General features: G+C 38.1%; 1 protein-coding gene across 1 annotated transcript in view; it reads left to right on the top strand.

Moving 5' to 3' along the window:
• Positions 1 to 14,751, top strand: part of HERC2 (HECT and RLD domain containing E3 ubiquitin protein ligase 2) — a gene marked incomplete in the record, with an annotated part of 3,551,743 nt that overhangs the window by 297,467 nt on the left and 3,239,525 nt on the right. The window contains 2 exon segments of the mRNA XM_044072055.1: positions 176 to 313; positions 7,422 to 7,641. Of these exon segments, the coding sequence (XP_043927990.1) occupies positions 176 to 313; positions 7,422 to 7,641 (358 nt within the window).

The following is a 14,751-nucleotide window of genomic DNA, read 5'->3' as shown; positions in this document are numbered from 1 at the left end:
CTGCTTAAAATGTGATGATTTAATGAAGATGTTTTAAAAACAAATTTAAGATGGCACTGAAGTGAAAGAAGCTGTGTAAAGTGGTATCCAGATTAAGAGTGACTAAACTGTTACTGCCAGTAAACAGTCTTTTTAATAAGACGCCTGACCTTTTTTGTTTATTTTTGTATTTCAGAGGAGAGTGCTGAATGTCAGAGTGGATCTAAAAAAGATGAACAGAATGATAAGGATAAAAAGGATGAAGAAGAAACGCCAGCAAGAGCTCAGAGGGCCAAGTCAATTACAGAAGCTTGGGTGTGGGGCCGACAGCCAGGTAAAGTTAGGCTAATATGAAATTTTGAGTGTGTGTGTGTGAGGAATATGTAGGCCTATTTGAAGTAGTTGTTTTAAGAGGTTGCTTGGAGGAAGCTTGAAATGAGAGTGAAAACTGGCATTCATGTTGGAATGTTTAAAATACCTTCTGTTTTGTCTGAGCTTTGAAGACAAGATTCTACTGGATTGTTGCAATTTTTTTTCAAATGAGACTTTGCAAATCTGTGTTCCAGTTTATGTACATTTTGACAATGATTTTGAATGCGTGTCATATTGCTGAAAGATTTCAGTAAAAGTCAGATTTGTGTAATAATAAGCAAATGTTTTGTAAGGACAGTATATTAACAGAACTTCAGAACTGATTAGCCTACAAAATCATTGGGTACAGAGCAGGATTGCAAGTAGTTTTCTTTTGTATCTCATTTGTGAAAGTTTTTTATGATGTGGGTTATATTGAGAACTTTCAGCTGTCACCTGGATACCTACCTTGTATGCAGAATAGATTAAAATATTTTTAAAGTTTGATTTGCAGCACTGTAAAAGTTAGTGAAATATCGGTGTATTGAAGCCACAATTTTGCTAACAAGTTCTTTGAAGTTCTCAGTATGTTGACTTTAATGTTGAAAATGTTTGGCATAACAAGTATTTTAACTGGCCTGCATTCGCTTTTACACAGCAAAACAGTACTTCTCAGAGGAGACAAATTTAAATTGCAATTTGAGCACAGTTAAAATGTACACGACTTAATTGCCCATTTAGCAAGCATTTGCTTAGAGGTAAGTGAAGGGAGGTAGGTGATACGCAGTGTGGGGTGTCCAACCATTTGGCTTGCTGGGGCCGCATTGAGTGAACAGAAATGGTCTTGGGGCCGCATATAAAATATATCATATAGTTAACTCTTTTGTTGCTCCGAAAGACCACAGTCAACCTCCTGACTGTACTGTAGGTGCATTTGAACAATGAATAAATGTAAATGCCTAATATTTGCCTTAAAATTCTAATTCTCATTCTAATTCTAATTCTGTAATCCAACAGTTAACTCTAGCATCTTAGTTTATATATATATATATATATATATATATATGTTTGTTAAAAATAAACAGATATTCAATACAGCACTAGCATTTCTCACTGGGAAAACCATTCCAGCAGTCCAACTATGTAAAATGTCAACATCAGCAGTCCTACAATACTATAATCCACAAACATAACCCAACATATTTGCAATAAAGTAAAGAATTCACATTACTGACTTAATAAAACAGTTCTGAATAAGCTACAAGAGGGTCTGACCCAAACAAATAACTGGTGCCAGAAATATGGCCTCAAGCTAAATGCCAAAAAATGCATCATCATCCTCTTTTGAGAAGAGTGATGTCCCCACAAATTATCACATTAATAACAATGTTGTAAGCACGCAATAAGTTGTATGGTACTTGGCCACCCAGATTGATAGAAACCTGACTTTTGACCACCACAATGTCTCTCTTGTAAGGAAAGCTTTTTACATGGCCCACTTCATTAGTAAGGGTATCTCATCCAGGGACAAAGGAGGTCATAACATCCCTGTATTCTTCCTTTACAAGAGCCATTATTGAGTGCAGTGCCCCTTTTGGCATGTGCCTCAGCAAAACACCCTGCCAAAAGAAAGACTACAACCATTTCTGACAAAAAAGGTCAAAGGACTAAGTTCACTTAGTTATCCAAACAGACTAAAAAGCTTCTTGCTTTCCTCTCTCTCTCTCACTGGCCCCTATAAATTTCATCATTAGCTTGCTTTCCAGGCTAAAAAAGATCCTGCCTTAAGAGACTTCCTCTACCTCAGAAGTACTGGTTATACTTAAAACGCTCACTACAAAGACCACAGCCTTCACTGCACCATAAACAAGCCACTTTTTGTGGACAGGTTCTTGACACAAAAACCTTCAACTTCTGTAAAAAGCTCTTCTCATTATCAAACAATGTAGTTCAGCAACACGATGACTGGATGGATAGCCATATGTAGTCCTTGGGTAAGTAGCATAGCCTTCATCAAACCAGATGGAAAATCCACATACTAACCTTTCCCAGCTGGATGGCTAAGATCTAATATTGGTTACTCAAGTCTAGTTGCCCAAGAAGAGGGGCATGTTTAACTAAGAATTCCATTTGCAACATTATATTCAGTACATCTCTCTCTCTCTCTTACACACACACACACACACACACACACACACACACACACACACACACACACACACACACACACACACAAAAAGCCCCTACTTGTAAAATAGGCAACCTCAGTAATCACATGACACCCACTCACTGAATGAAATTGTCTGGAAGTCAAAATATCTAAAAAAAAAAAAAAAAAAAAAAAAAAATCATAATAGAGATGGATTCATCCATGTACTTTCCCACTACCAAAAGGACCACCAATAAATCAACAAACAACTGCACGGCAAAAAGTAAATCAATAAGAAAACCATAAACTATAATGCTACATACTGGTGTAAACATATAACTTGTGTCAATCCCCAGGTTAATCCATACCATACCAAAAGATTGTTTCAGAGCTTCAGCTATGTACAAACAGCTTTCTCCTAAAAATTGATATTTGCCTTGCTGTAATTATAACTGTAAAAAAATGTTTTTAAGTTTATTCTGTACCTCAATGATTCTCACTGTTACGAGATGTAATCTCTGTCATATCGTATGAGTACTACATCCATAATTTGCTGTCTCTCTCTCTCATGTATTGTATTATATTGTTTTCTGTTATTTTTGGAGCTTTTCTCCCCGGGCCTCCGCTGAAAATTGACCTGTGTCCAGTCGGACTTTCCCGGTAAACAAATGTAAAGTAAATAAAAATAAACTTCCCTCCAGTCTAAAGCCATTTGACAGTCACACATTTTAATTTGTGCAGAAGTTACTCACAGACTGACAGTTTACTGAGCTATAATGCTGACCTTCGCTTTTGAAAAAAACAAATTTCCAGACTTTGTCAATAGCTCAAAGTGTAGAGAGGGTTATTTATTTATTATATATTTATTTATTTTTGGAAAACATCTTTAAAACTGTTAAATTGATTACACACCCAGAAACACAGAAAAGTTATTGTGATTATGTAAGAAATCAGTCACATTAGCACTCTATGCTTATGTCCGAACAGATGAATCATGCCTGTCAATTCCAAAAGAAGTAAAGTAGCTTAATAAGAAGATTATTTGCAAGGTTACATGGCAGTTTATACTGGAAATAAGCAGAGATATTAAAAAGGCTCCGTTTTTCATAATTATGCCGAAAAGTCTTCCAAGGTAAATACAACTTCTGATTTAGTATGGAACCATACCTCTAAACCTTAGAGCAAGAAATTTGGACAAAGCGAAAAATAAGTGGGACACAGGCCCAAAAATATAGTTATGCATCACAGACACCATTGGAACAACTGTAGCTGCAAACATTATACATCACTTATAATCTTTCTATCCCATTATTGTCAGTTAAACATTATATGGCTCATTCAGTCCTACCTTCTTTTGCATCAAAGAAAACCATGCTTTGAAATAACAAAATGTGTTAAAATAATAAATAAAGCATTGCATCAACATCCTGCAACTTCCTACCTGCAAGCGACCACAGAGCATTCACTGAAACTAGGGCTGCTTGTTTCCCCAGAATGACATCTCTCCCTAATTAAGTCTAATGGTATATAATCTACCAGTATCTGGACTACCTGAAATAAAGTAAATTATGGCCTGTAAATTGAAAGTACACTTTGTTTAATTAAACTATATTTCTAAGCCCACTTACTATATTTTTTCAGTAACATCCTAATATTCATTTCCAGGTCACTTTACAAGACATTGGCAGTGGCAGACTTGGCATCCTTCAGAACCCCACAGGCCCACGCTAATACATTGTCCATTAAATGTAGATATCCATCCACTGTAAATGGTAAGAAGCTATGTCTTAAAAAATCTACTTCTGGCTTGCATACCGAATATTAGGTTTTGAAACAAAGAAACATATTCTCCACAGTCCGCAAGTCTCTGTCTTTAATAAACATCTACTGTTGCAGCACTCCCAACACATAAGCACACACATGCACACTAAAATCCCCGACATTTAAAAAATGACATTGTGCCCACTTGATTTGCCATTATTGATGATCCGCCAAAGCTATGCTTACTGTTGTCCAATCTACCACTGCTTAGAACCCACCAATGAAAAAAACAGTACTGGGTGCTTTTTTGTTTGTCTGAAAAAACAATACAACTTTATATGCTACAGTCCCACATAGTCAGTCTAGTACTGACCCATTAACCCTAGGCTGCTGTCTCATTCTTACTCCCTGGAACTACATTACCTTGGATGACTACTTTTATTTCCTAAGCAAAAGACACAAATTGGAAGATGAGGCAAAAATTCAGACATTCTTTGAAAATCCATAGAGTTAACAGGTATGAGTTCATGTTCAATACAACACTCTCCCTGTCAGGAAAGCCACAATTTAAAGAAAGTGTACTCTTAATGTATGATATATTTGTGAGCTAACTTGTTTGTGTTCTAGGTAGACTGATCATTGTTAGCCTCTTTGTGCATGCGTCTCTCTCTGTCATGCACACATATACACACATACACACACACTCTTCTTCTACTTTCACGCACGCAATTCTGCTTTCATGCATGCACTCACTCACTCCGTACTTGCCTATTAACACAGGTAATTGCTGTCCCTTTCAAAGGCAACAGTGGCAAATCCATACATGAGTCCCTCTTCAATGAGAACACACACACACACACACACACACACACACACACACACACACACACACACACACACACACACACACACACACACTGTTTGGCGCAAAATAATGGCATAAACACACTGACCCTTTTTTGGCTCAAAAACAAAACTAGAAGGGTGCTTTGGCACATGCGCACACCAACATTAGCGTTACAGGTCATGGGAGCGAAAAACACAAAACAAAAAAAGTGTTTTGATGCATGCGTACATTAATGTTGCAGTTAGATGTTGAGGGCCGCATGGAAGAGCTCTGAGGGCCACATGCGGCCCATGGGCCGCAGGTTGGACACGTCTATGCTAGAGCATGAAAGTTAAGCTTTGGTGGGCCTATGTGGGAAAAGCTGATTACAGGAATGTTAAAAAAACAGATGTTAGAGTGTACTTGGAGTATTGAGGATGATTATGGATTTGGTGGAAAAAGATGTCTCTGCAGTCTTGTTGGACTGAATCAGTGGAGTCCTAATGATGCCAGCTTCTCTGTTTGGATTGAAGGAACATTTAGTCTGAGTGAACTATATTGAAATCTAGAAAACAATTTGCTAAGAACAACAGTATAATGATTACTATCACTTCTCTCAGTAATTAAACTAGTTGGCAGAATGACAGTAAGGTTCTAGAAGGAGTTTAAAAGTGCTTATATTTCCAAAGCTAATTTTTCAGTTTGGTGGTTAGGGAGGCTGACTTAAGTGTTTTTTGTTCCAAAGACTGCTCTTTTATGCCCAAAGATACAGCTGTCTTATGCAGTCTGAGGCATCTGTTATTACAAATTGTGGTGAAGCTGAAACTCCTGACTGTTAAGCACTTGTAAACTCTTCCATCCAGAAACTTGCTTTCATTCATTTGGGACCATCATTAATAATAATTGGAATGTTTTTAAAACTAATGAGGTTTTTTATATGTTGGGCAAATAGCCCGATTTTGTGTTTAAAAACTACAAATTATTAAAAAAAAAGTTTGAATCCTTTAGATCTGGAGACAGTGTAGTCCCAGCAATCAATCAGGGATAGTAAGAATTGAGTCCCACAAGCAGTGTAGTTACAGTTTTCAGGGTGCAACCTTGAAACTTGAGAATGATATGCAAGTAGGGTAACCATCACGAATGGGAATTGAGACTACTGGTTTAGTTTTTTTGATCAAATGCTCAGTGTGTCCTGCCTTTTTGATTGGCAAGACGGATAAAGAATTTGAGCATTTATGTGACATAGTAATATGTTACCTATCCCCACTTTAAAAATTTTAAATTTGGGATCTTGGACAAAATTTATTGCAGGACCCGAGTGGTGGGGCATGGGACACAAGGCTCGAATATAAAGAATTACTTCTGCAATTTAGATTACAAGGTACAGTAAAACCAGGTCTAAATGATCATTTTTCAATTTTACCTGTTGTAAAGCTGAGGGCAGCAAAGTTGTAACATTTTTTACGTGTGGACATTTAATACTGATGTTTTTTGTTTAATCAAAAAAAAAAAAACTACTTACTTGATCGAACTGACATGCCGAATTTGGCAATTTTGCTTCAATGGAATATCAAAAATCATCACCATGACATCCACATTCGATTAAATTCGGAATGATGTCAGACCCTCAGGCATTTGTGCTGAAGCTGACATATGAATTATACGTCTACAGCACAAATGTTTGCAGTTTTGCAGGGGGGCAAGCCCCCCTGCACCCTCCACCCCATGTGTGTGTATATAAAATGTGTGTGTGTGTGTACGCGCATATATATATATATATATATATATATATATATATATATATATATATATATATATATATGTGTGTGTGTGTGTGTGTATATATACATACAGGGAGAGAGAAAGACGTGTTTATGTATGTATATCAATTTATAAGCAAGACTTGCATAGGTGCATCAGTAAGGGGCATCATTGATTGGTGCCATAGAAGTGGCAGTAATAAGTTGAACCCATCTGTGCAGTATAAAGCTGCTTTTTGCACCTTCTATGTTATAAGGTGCAGCCTTTGTCTGATGTACCATGAATGGAAAAAAAATAAGCATACTTTTAAGTTAGAATGCATTGTTTTTCTCATATTCAGTGCCTCCTCACTTTGTGGTACTCCATAGGTGAAAAAATGGCCGTTGTACCTCATATTTACTAAGAAAATTTAAACTTGTGCATTGGTAAGAAGGTAGGGAAAGTGGAATACCACCTGGTAGAAAACCTGTGTTTATACTTGGTATTACTAAGTGGAACGTGAAGTAACTGCTTTTAATTACAGAACTGATAATTTTCCCCCTGGGAATACTGTAAACTTCAAAAATGTTCTAATTGTCTAAAACATGCTTTTAGATGTTCATGAACTGAAGGAGTGTCTGCAAGTACTGGTGAAAGAGCAGCAGTCCTTAGCAAAACAGACTGCCACTACAACGTTGTCTGCTCGAAGACTGAAGCAAAGGCTAGTTGTTCTAGAGCGATATTTTATTGCGCTGAATAGAAGTGTACAGCTGGAAAATGTCATGGCCCGGTGGAAGAATTCAAATGTTCCTATACTTACAACAGAGAAGAAGAGGTACTGGTTTCCAATATTTTGCTTTACTATTTTGGCAGAATCCCTTTATCTTGTTTGGATTACTCCTGTGTTACTCTAAGCTTACTTGATCTGCGAGGAGCATACTGTCTTTTATGAACTCCTGTGAAGAGTTGATTGATGTTTGTAATGGGGAAGTAATTAAGAGCTTCAGAGAGTATTGAGTGCCTTTTTCGCACTACTGTTAAGTGGGCAGCAGTGATTCAGGGTAGTACCACATTTGTAATTTAATAACGTGACTGCAAATTTTAGTACATACATTTATTGCATTGTCAATGCCAGTGGCCCAAGCTGCTTTACTGCAGAAAGTACAAAGAGGAGGTAACTGAAGAGGGTCTATGTCAAATATTTGAACATCCAAAATGTCGAATACCATATGGTCGATATTTGGAAGTTCGAATATCTAATACAAAAAAAGAAAAGAAAAACATATGCAACCCCCACACCCACTTAAATATACCATCTCCGAGACCTCAATTCAGTGCAGAAAAGAGAAATTCTCCCATTCTGCACCGTACGGCACCGCTAAAAGTCAACCTTCGAACACTTGAAATGCCGAACATTTGGTCTCGACCATATAACGTTCAACATTTTAAGCGTTCGAATAATTGACATAGACCCACTGAAGATAGCCAGTCCAGAGCTGAGAAGGATGTTTTTATTTGTAGCTAGCACATAGCAAATCAAAGAAGGCCAGGAGCTCTGGATTTGCCCTGGAGCTTCATTTGTGCTTAAATTGTGGTTTGTATGTGTTCCTATTACAGTTTGTTGGTTTATTTTTACAGTTCCTTACAACTTTCGCTGTGCAGTATAGCCAATGGGATTTTGTAGTCTAGTTGATTTCAAAAGTGGGTTTGAATTGTACTCTGCAAATTTTATTGCTGGCATACCATACCATTGGTGTACAGCATTTAAATATGTTACAAGGAATATTTGGTATTTTATTTCTTTGAACTACGCGTAACTGCAACATTTTAAGAACTGGTTTTCAGTGCAGGTTTGTTGATTTATGTTTTAGTTTGTCGTATAATGTGAGATGGGGAAAATAAGCCATGTTGTTCAAATTCAAGGTTAACCTTTGCAGTGTGTGCGTATATGTATGTGTATACACCCACTAAAGATGTATAAACTGAGAGTGCAAACCCTAAACCTTTATTTAATAAGGAAATTGAATTTTCAGCTAAGGAATACCAAAGTCAGTTTAAACACTAATTTGTCATTAGTGCTGTACTGGATGTAATTAAAGATGTTAAGTTCTTTACTAGGATTTTAAATTTGAAGTATTGGCATCATGGTAAAGGTACCACCCAAGATGCTGCTGTGGGTGAGCCAGCATTAAAGTTTTATGCTTCCTTGTTTTCAACTTACCATATCTCCCAACTGTTAAGGCTTTTGAGCAGTCTATTAATTAAGGTCATTCTAATCAATGTTTGATATTTAAGCATTTTGGTAATTGATTGGATTTGAGAAAAAAGCCTTGACACAATTAACTACATCTTTGTTGTGTTTCTTTTATTACACAAGCTGATAAAGGGTAAAACATAGTGCTTTGGGAAACTAAAGATTGAGGCTTACAAGCAACTTTATGATGAGACTTGTGCACATTTAGCAATCAAGCCTACCCTGTTACCTAAATAAAAGATCAGATTTTGATGGATTGTTGATAAAGGAATTATTACCCAGCAAGTTAGAAATCCGCTGATGTAAAACACTGACTGTTTGGCTGTTTTTACTACGTTGTCTGAAATGTACAAAATAGTTTCTTCCACTCCAGGAAGACTTGTTATTTCTGGTATGTCCAGACCCATTTCAGAAGTTTTGGAATTTTATTTGAGACCTTTACTTAATTTGGTTCAGAAGTTGCGGTGGTGGTGCTGCAGTAGTGTTGTCGCCTCCCAATAAGACGCTGTCCAGTTCGATTTTCAGCTAGAGCGTCTTCTGCATGGAGACATGCGTGAATGGGCTTACCTTCGTTGAAGGTTGTGCATCAGGGCTGGCAACTCGCCACATAAAAATCTATCTGCCATTCATTAGCGGACCGGAGTTCTGCTGTGGCGACCCCTAACCGGGAAAAGCCGAAAGACACAACAACTTAATTTGGTTTGGGCTTGAATAAAAGATACTACAGATTTTTTTTGATGGATCAAATACAATATAACCAAAACCACTTGATGTGCACTTTGGATGCATTGAGCTTGTATACCTCTATTCCGCATATGAGGAGTATTGAAGCCATTGGGTATTGGTTAATTGTGAGTGGTTTGTATCCAGTTAATTTTATAACATTTTTGTTTCAGCTTTTGTAAATGGTATTAAATATAAATGTTTTAAATTTTATGGGATCGCAAAACTGTGTTGCACACAAGCTGATAAGGACAAAGGAAGACCCTCACAAATGGAAACTAGAGCAGGACTTCAAATATTTGGTCTGTCTGTAGGAACTTCTTCAAATAGACCTCTTTGCCTTCTCTCTGAACAATCAGCTGTCATGATTCTGCTTCAGGACTCCATTCAAGAAGACCTGGAAGACAGATACCTTCCCCCCTTGGACAGGAATATTTCTATATGCTTTTCCACCCTTTCCACTAATATCCAGGGTACTTCAGAAGATTCAGTAGGAATCCCCCAAGGTCATTGTGGTGACTCCCTTGTCACTCAGGGTACTGTGGTTCTTCCCCATTTAAAAATGGCCTGTAGGATTTACCAGTCTGTGAGCAAGCTTATGGATCTACTCATACAACGAAAAAGCATGTTTGATACACCCTGACACCATTCAACTTCAATTGACTGACTGGATGAGCAGGTCTTTATTCCCTTTAGGCACCAATGTACTGAGGACACTGCAGCAAGTACTAATGGAGGCAAGAAAGCCTGCTACTAGAAAATCATATATTACCAAATGGAAAGGGTTTTATAGTTGGTGATGACATAACCAGCACCAATTTAGGGCTGGTTGTTCTCTTGTTTTACAGTATTTGTGTGAGTTACTATCCTGTGGCCTTTCTTACTCCTCTAGCAAAGTTAACGTATCAGCTATTTTAGCATAACTACCCACAGATCTTTGTCTTTCATTTCATTCTTATGTCAAAATGTTTTCGAAAGGGAATTTGCATGAGAGGCCTCCAAGAAAACAAGTAGCCCCTCCTTAGAATCTTAATTTTGTGTTAGAGAGGCTAACACTTACTTTGAACAAGCTAACCTGGCTGACTTGAGGTTCTTAACACGGAAAACAGTTTTACTGATTGCTCTGACCTCTACAAGAGGGGTATCGGAGTTGCAAGCTCTTATGGTAAGTCAACCCAATCTCATTTTCCACAGGAACAGGATTTCTTTGAGAACTAATCCTCCTTTTATGCCTGAAGTGGCATCAGAGATTCCTTTAAGCCAAACTACCCATGTCCCCATTTTCTTTCCTGAACCTAAAAATAAGGGAGAAAGGATACTCCATACCTTGGATGTCCAGACACTTCTGCTACTGTCTTGACAGAACTAAGTCTTTCAGATCTTCAGATTAGTTGCTCATTTCTTGTGAGAGTAAGAAGGGACAACCTGTGTCAAAACAGACTATTTCCAAGGAGTTATCGAAGGCCCTTTTCTTATACTCACAGTGGCAGAACGATTCCGGACAGGGTCAATGCCAACTCTATCAGGGCTTTTGCTTCATCTGCTGCTTTTTGTAAAGGGTTGGTGTCTGGAAGTATTCTACAGGCTGCAACGTGGTCCTCTGTGCATACTTTTACAAAACACTACAAACTTGATACCTTCTCTGGTCCTTGCAAAGCTTGACCTAGACCTATTCTTCAGGGGCTGTTTGACAAAATGTAGAATGCCTGTACTCCTCTTCTTCTACCTGCTAAATGTAATGAGCAAGAACTAGTTGGCAATTTTTCTTTCAAGGAAGTAACTCATGTTGGTGCAGTTTGTATGGAAATACAGTAATTTAGATAGTGAGACATTATAGGTTCAGTTTTGTGATCTTATGGCAGGAGTTTTTAGCTCTGAAGAAAACACAGGAGGCCGTCTTTATCAACAGAATAAAATGCAAAGACAATTTTTGCCTCAAAAACTGAATCATTTCGTATTGTTTATGGTAAGGAAGTTACAGCCAACTGCCCAACTCCAAAGGGTTTGTTGCTTATCCTTGCTCCAGAACATGACAGTGCATTTTAAGAGAACAAAGAAAAACATAAGGTATGCAAAGCCTGCATTTTATCCTTACAGAGAATATAGCCACTGTTGATGAAAATTTAACTGAAAAGCTTGAGACCACGTGTTAAGATTTATTGTTAATGAGGTCTGCTCAAGGAACTACTGTTATCAGAAATCAGGGAGGACCAGTACAAATTTAAATATTGCCCACCCAAATAAGTCTCAGTCTTGTATTTGACCTTACTGGTGGCTTTTATGTGCAAATTACCGGACGCTATTCCTTATTTGACCTTTCAGAAGTTGATAATCAGGTTGTGAAGTCTGCCTGGAAACTTTCCATGCATTTTGTTTATAATGCAGATTGGAAGTATTTTGCTTTCTATGCCGAGAACAGAGACTTGATTCTAGAAGTTGATCCCATGTTGGACTGTGTGGAAAATGTCACACAGCTGTTTGACCTGAACTTGAGCTTCGCAGTGAAGTCTAATCTTGTTTTCCTTTCTTTATGATTTCATGGAAGTAAGATGTTTGGCACAGGAAAAACATAGGAAAGCATTTATGGAGGGTGTTCATCCTTATTCCTCTCCAGTCTCAGCAGAAACTGTGTTGCACCATTGAACTTAGATTCTTGATTTCTCTTATATTGCTGCAGCCTTTTTACTTCATGTTAGATTTTATTCTGCCTGTCTGTGTGCTTTAGAGTGATAGAGTCTTGACAATGGCTTAAACCACCAGAGCCTGACAGGCAGCTTAGTTGGAAGATATGCTGGACAGCTGAAAATAGGAATAAATGACTGATGCCAGGGTGCCCATCTTGGAGGAGGTGAAGAGGTAAGTTTGAGTAGCTGATCACTAGCATCAACCAGCAGCTTACATTATACTGAAAATGTTCAGTCCAGAAATCTAGACTTGCCCATCCCAGTCCAGTGGCAGCATCCACAGTAATGTGGGTGGAAGCATGCATTTGCACACTGAGGGCGTGGGAGGCCCCGCTTGTGACATGGAGGCTCATGTTGGCCACTATGGTAGGGATAGAGCATGTCTGGAAATGAGCTTGATACCAGAATGCTAGAGGGGGATACCAATTTCCATGGCTGTTTGGATGACTGTTCTCGTTTGCTTTCTCCTCCCTGCAAGAAATGTCCTGTATGGGAGAACAAATGGGCTCAAAACTAGTATGAGAAGGCACAGAGGTAAAAAGTATACAAGAAAAAAAATGGGAGACTTTTCCAGTAGCCCATTACTTCTGACTGAAAGATCTCTGTTCCAGAGTGACATGCAAGGAACTATTTTTTGTTATCAGTTCTGTGCGGTTTGACAATGAAACCCGTATTTTGTAATCATTTTCTTCATCTGATTTGCCTACAAAAACTCAAAACAGTGGAGAGTGCTTAGTCTTGACCCCAGATTTTTTACAAGTACTATTTTGTACAAGTCAAATCTGTGTAGCAAACGGGTCAGACCTATCCCTTGGAGGGGAAGACTATTTACTTTTTACATTTTCTAAGCAACTAGACAGCTGCATTGTGTTGTGGCATGACACCCTCTTTGCACTAAAAGAGAATTTCATGAAGGTCTTCTGAAAATGCTGCAGGGATGTCTCCACACCATATGTTTGTGTAAAGTAGCCTGGTCAGCTGCATCTTTACAGAATATACTTTTCTGGTTTAAGGGGAAAAAAAACTCCATTTGGTAGTTCTGTACTGCAGAATATTTTACCATGAAAATTCATCCTTTCTTTTCCTTCTCTGCAGGTATTTATATGCTGTCTGGAAATGTTTTTGTTTGGACCCACTGCAAAAATCTGAATCTGGTCTGGTCCAGAGATTACAGCTAGTGGACTGGTTGCCTTTGGCACTTTTTCCCTTGGTAACGACACTTCTTGCAATCTTGAACTCTTTCATAAGCTCCTTCTTCTGTGAGAAACTCCATATCTTTTTGCTGTCACTTATGCTTCAACACCTCTGGACTTCACTCAAGTCTCAGTATTTTTTTTTAAGTAGCAGTTAAGATAGATAAATTCTTCTTTTAAATTAAACATCTTTTACATTGAACAGCGTTGTCTTTCCTTCACTTATGGTCAGCAGATTCTTTAGCTAGAGTCTGTTGGATAGTTGTAGAAATTGTACTGTACTGCAGTGTATTTTAAGTGATTTGTCTGGAGTAAGCCTGGGAAAGAATGCCAAAGTCTCTGGATTTAAAAACGTAGACAATATGGGTGTAAAATCCCTCCCCAAGACCCTTAATGTCTGAGTAGGGTGTTTAGCTGCAGATTGCCAAATATGAAAACTTGGATCTGATGTTGTTAATCTTCTTTCCATTCATCACTGATGGGTTCGGTTCCGAGCCCTTTGAACCGAGTCGGCCTAACACCAAGCTCGCGCCAGCCAAAAACTCTTGAGCTAAGCTTCTACCCACAATGCCCTTTTCCCTGTTAACTCTGATCTCATTTGCCGTGTAGCCGTAAAGCTGCGCTTCAGCCGAGCTCTCAGCTAAGTGAAAACGTTGTGATATCTCTTAGGATTTTTGTTACGGTTGTGGTTCATACTGATATTTCTATGTTTTATAGTTGTATTAAAACCCTTCTCTCTTGTTTTTACACGTTTGGTAAACTTGTAAGTACCATTGGTGGTACGACCTTCTCTCTCTACTCTTGCGGTATTCCTTGAATACCATCGTTGGTATTTTTCTCTTTCTCCTTTTTCTGAATAGTTGTGCGTTTTTTGACATATTTCTAGTTTTTGTGTGTATTTAGATTAGTTTAGATATAGACATAGCAAAGTTTAATAAATTTTCTTTAGTATCCTACCATTGACTGGTGGGTGTATTTTCATGATGTCTGATAAAAAGGGCACATCGGGTTTCAAACATTGTGCTTCTTGTAAGGGTAAGCTTCCCAGTGGTGACTCTCATGATGATTGTGTTTGTTTGGGGTGCCCCATC

Source organism: Protopterus annectens, chromosome 5.part0 (genome assembly GCF_019279795.1).
Source record: "Protopterus annectens isolate FY-2018-M chromosome 5.part0, PAN1.0, whole genome shotgun sequence".
Lineage (NCBI taxonomy): Eukaryota > Metazoa > Chordata > Ceratodontiformes > Protopteridae > Protopterus > Protopterus annectens.
Note: the sequence above shows the minus strand (reverse complement) of the source record. Positions and strands in the feature narration are given on the sequence as shown.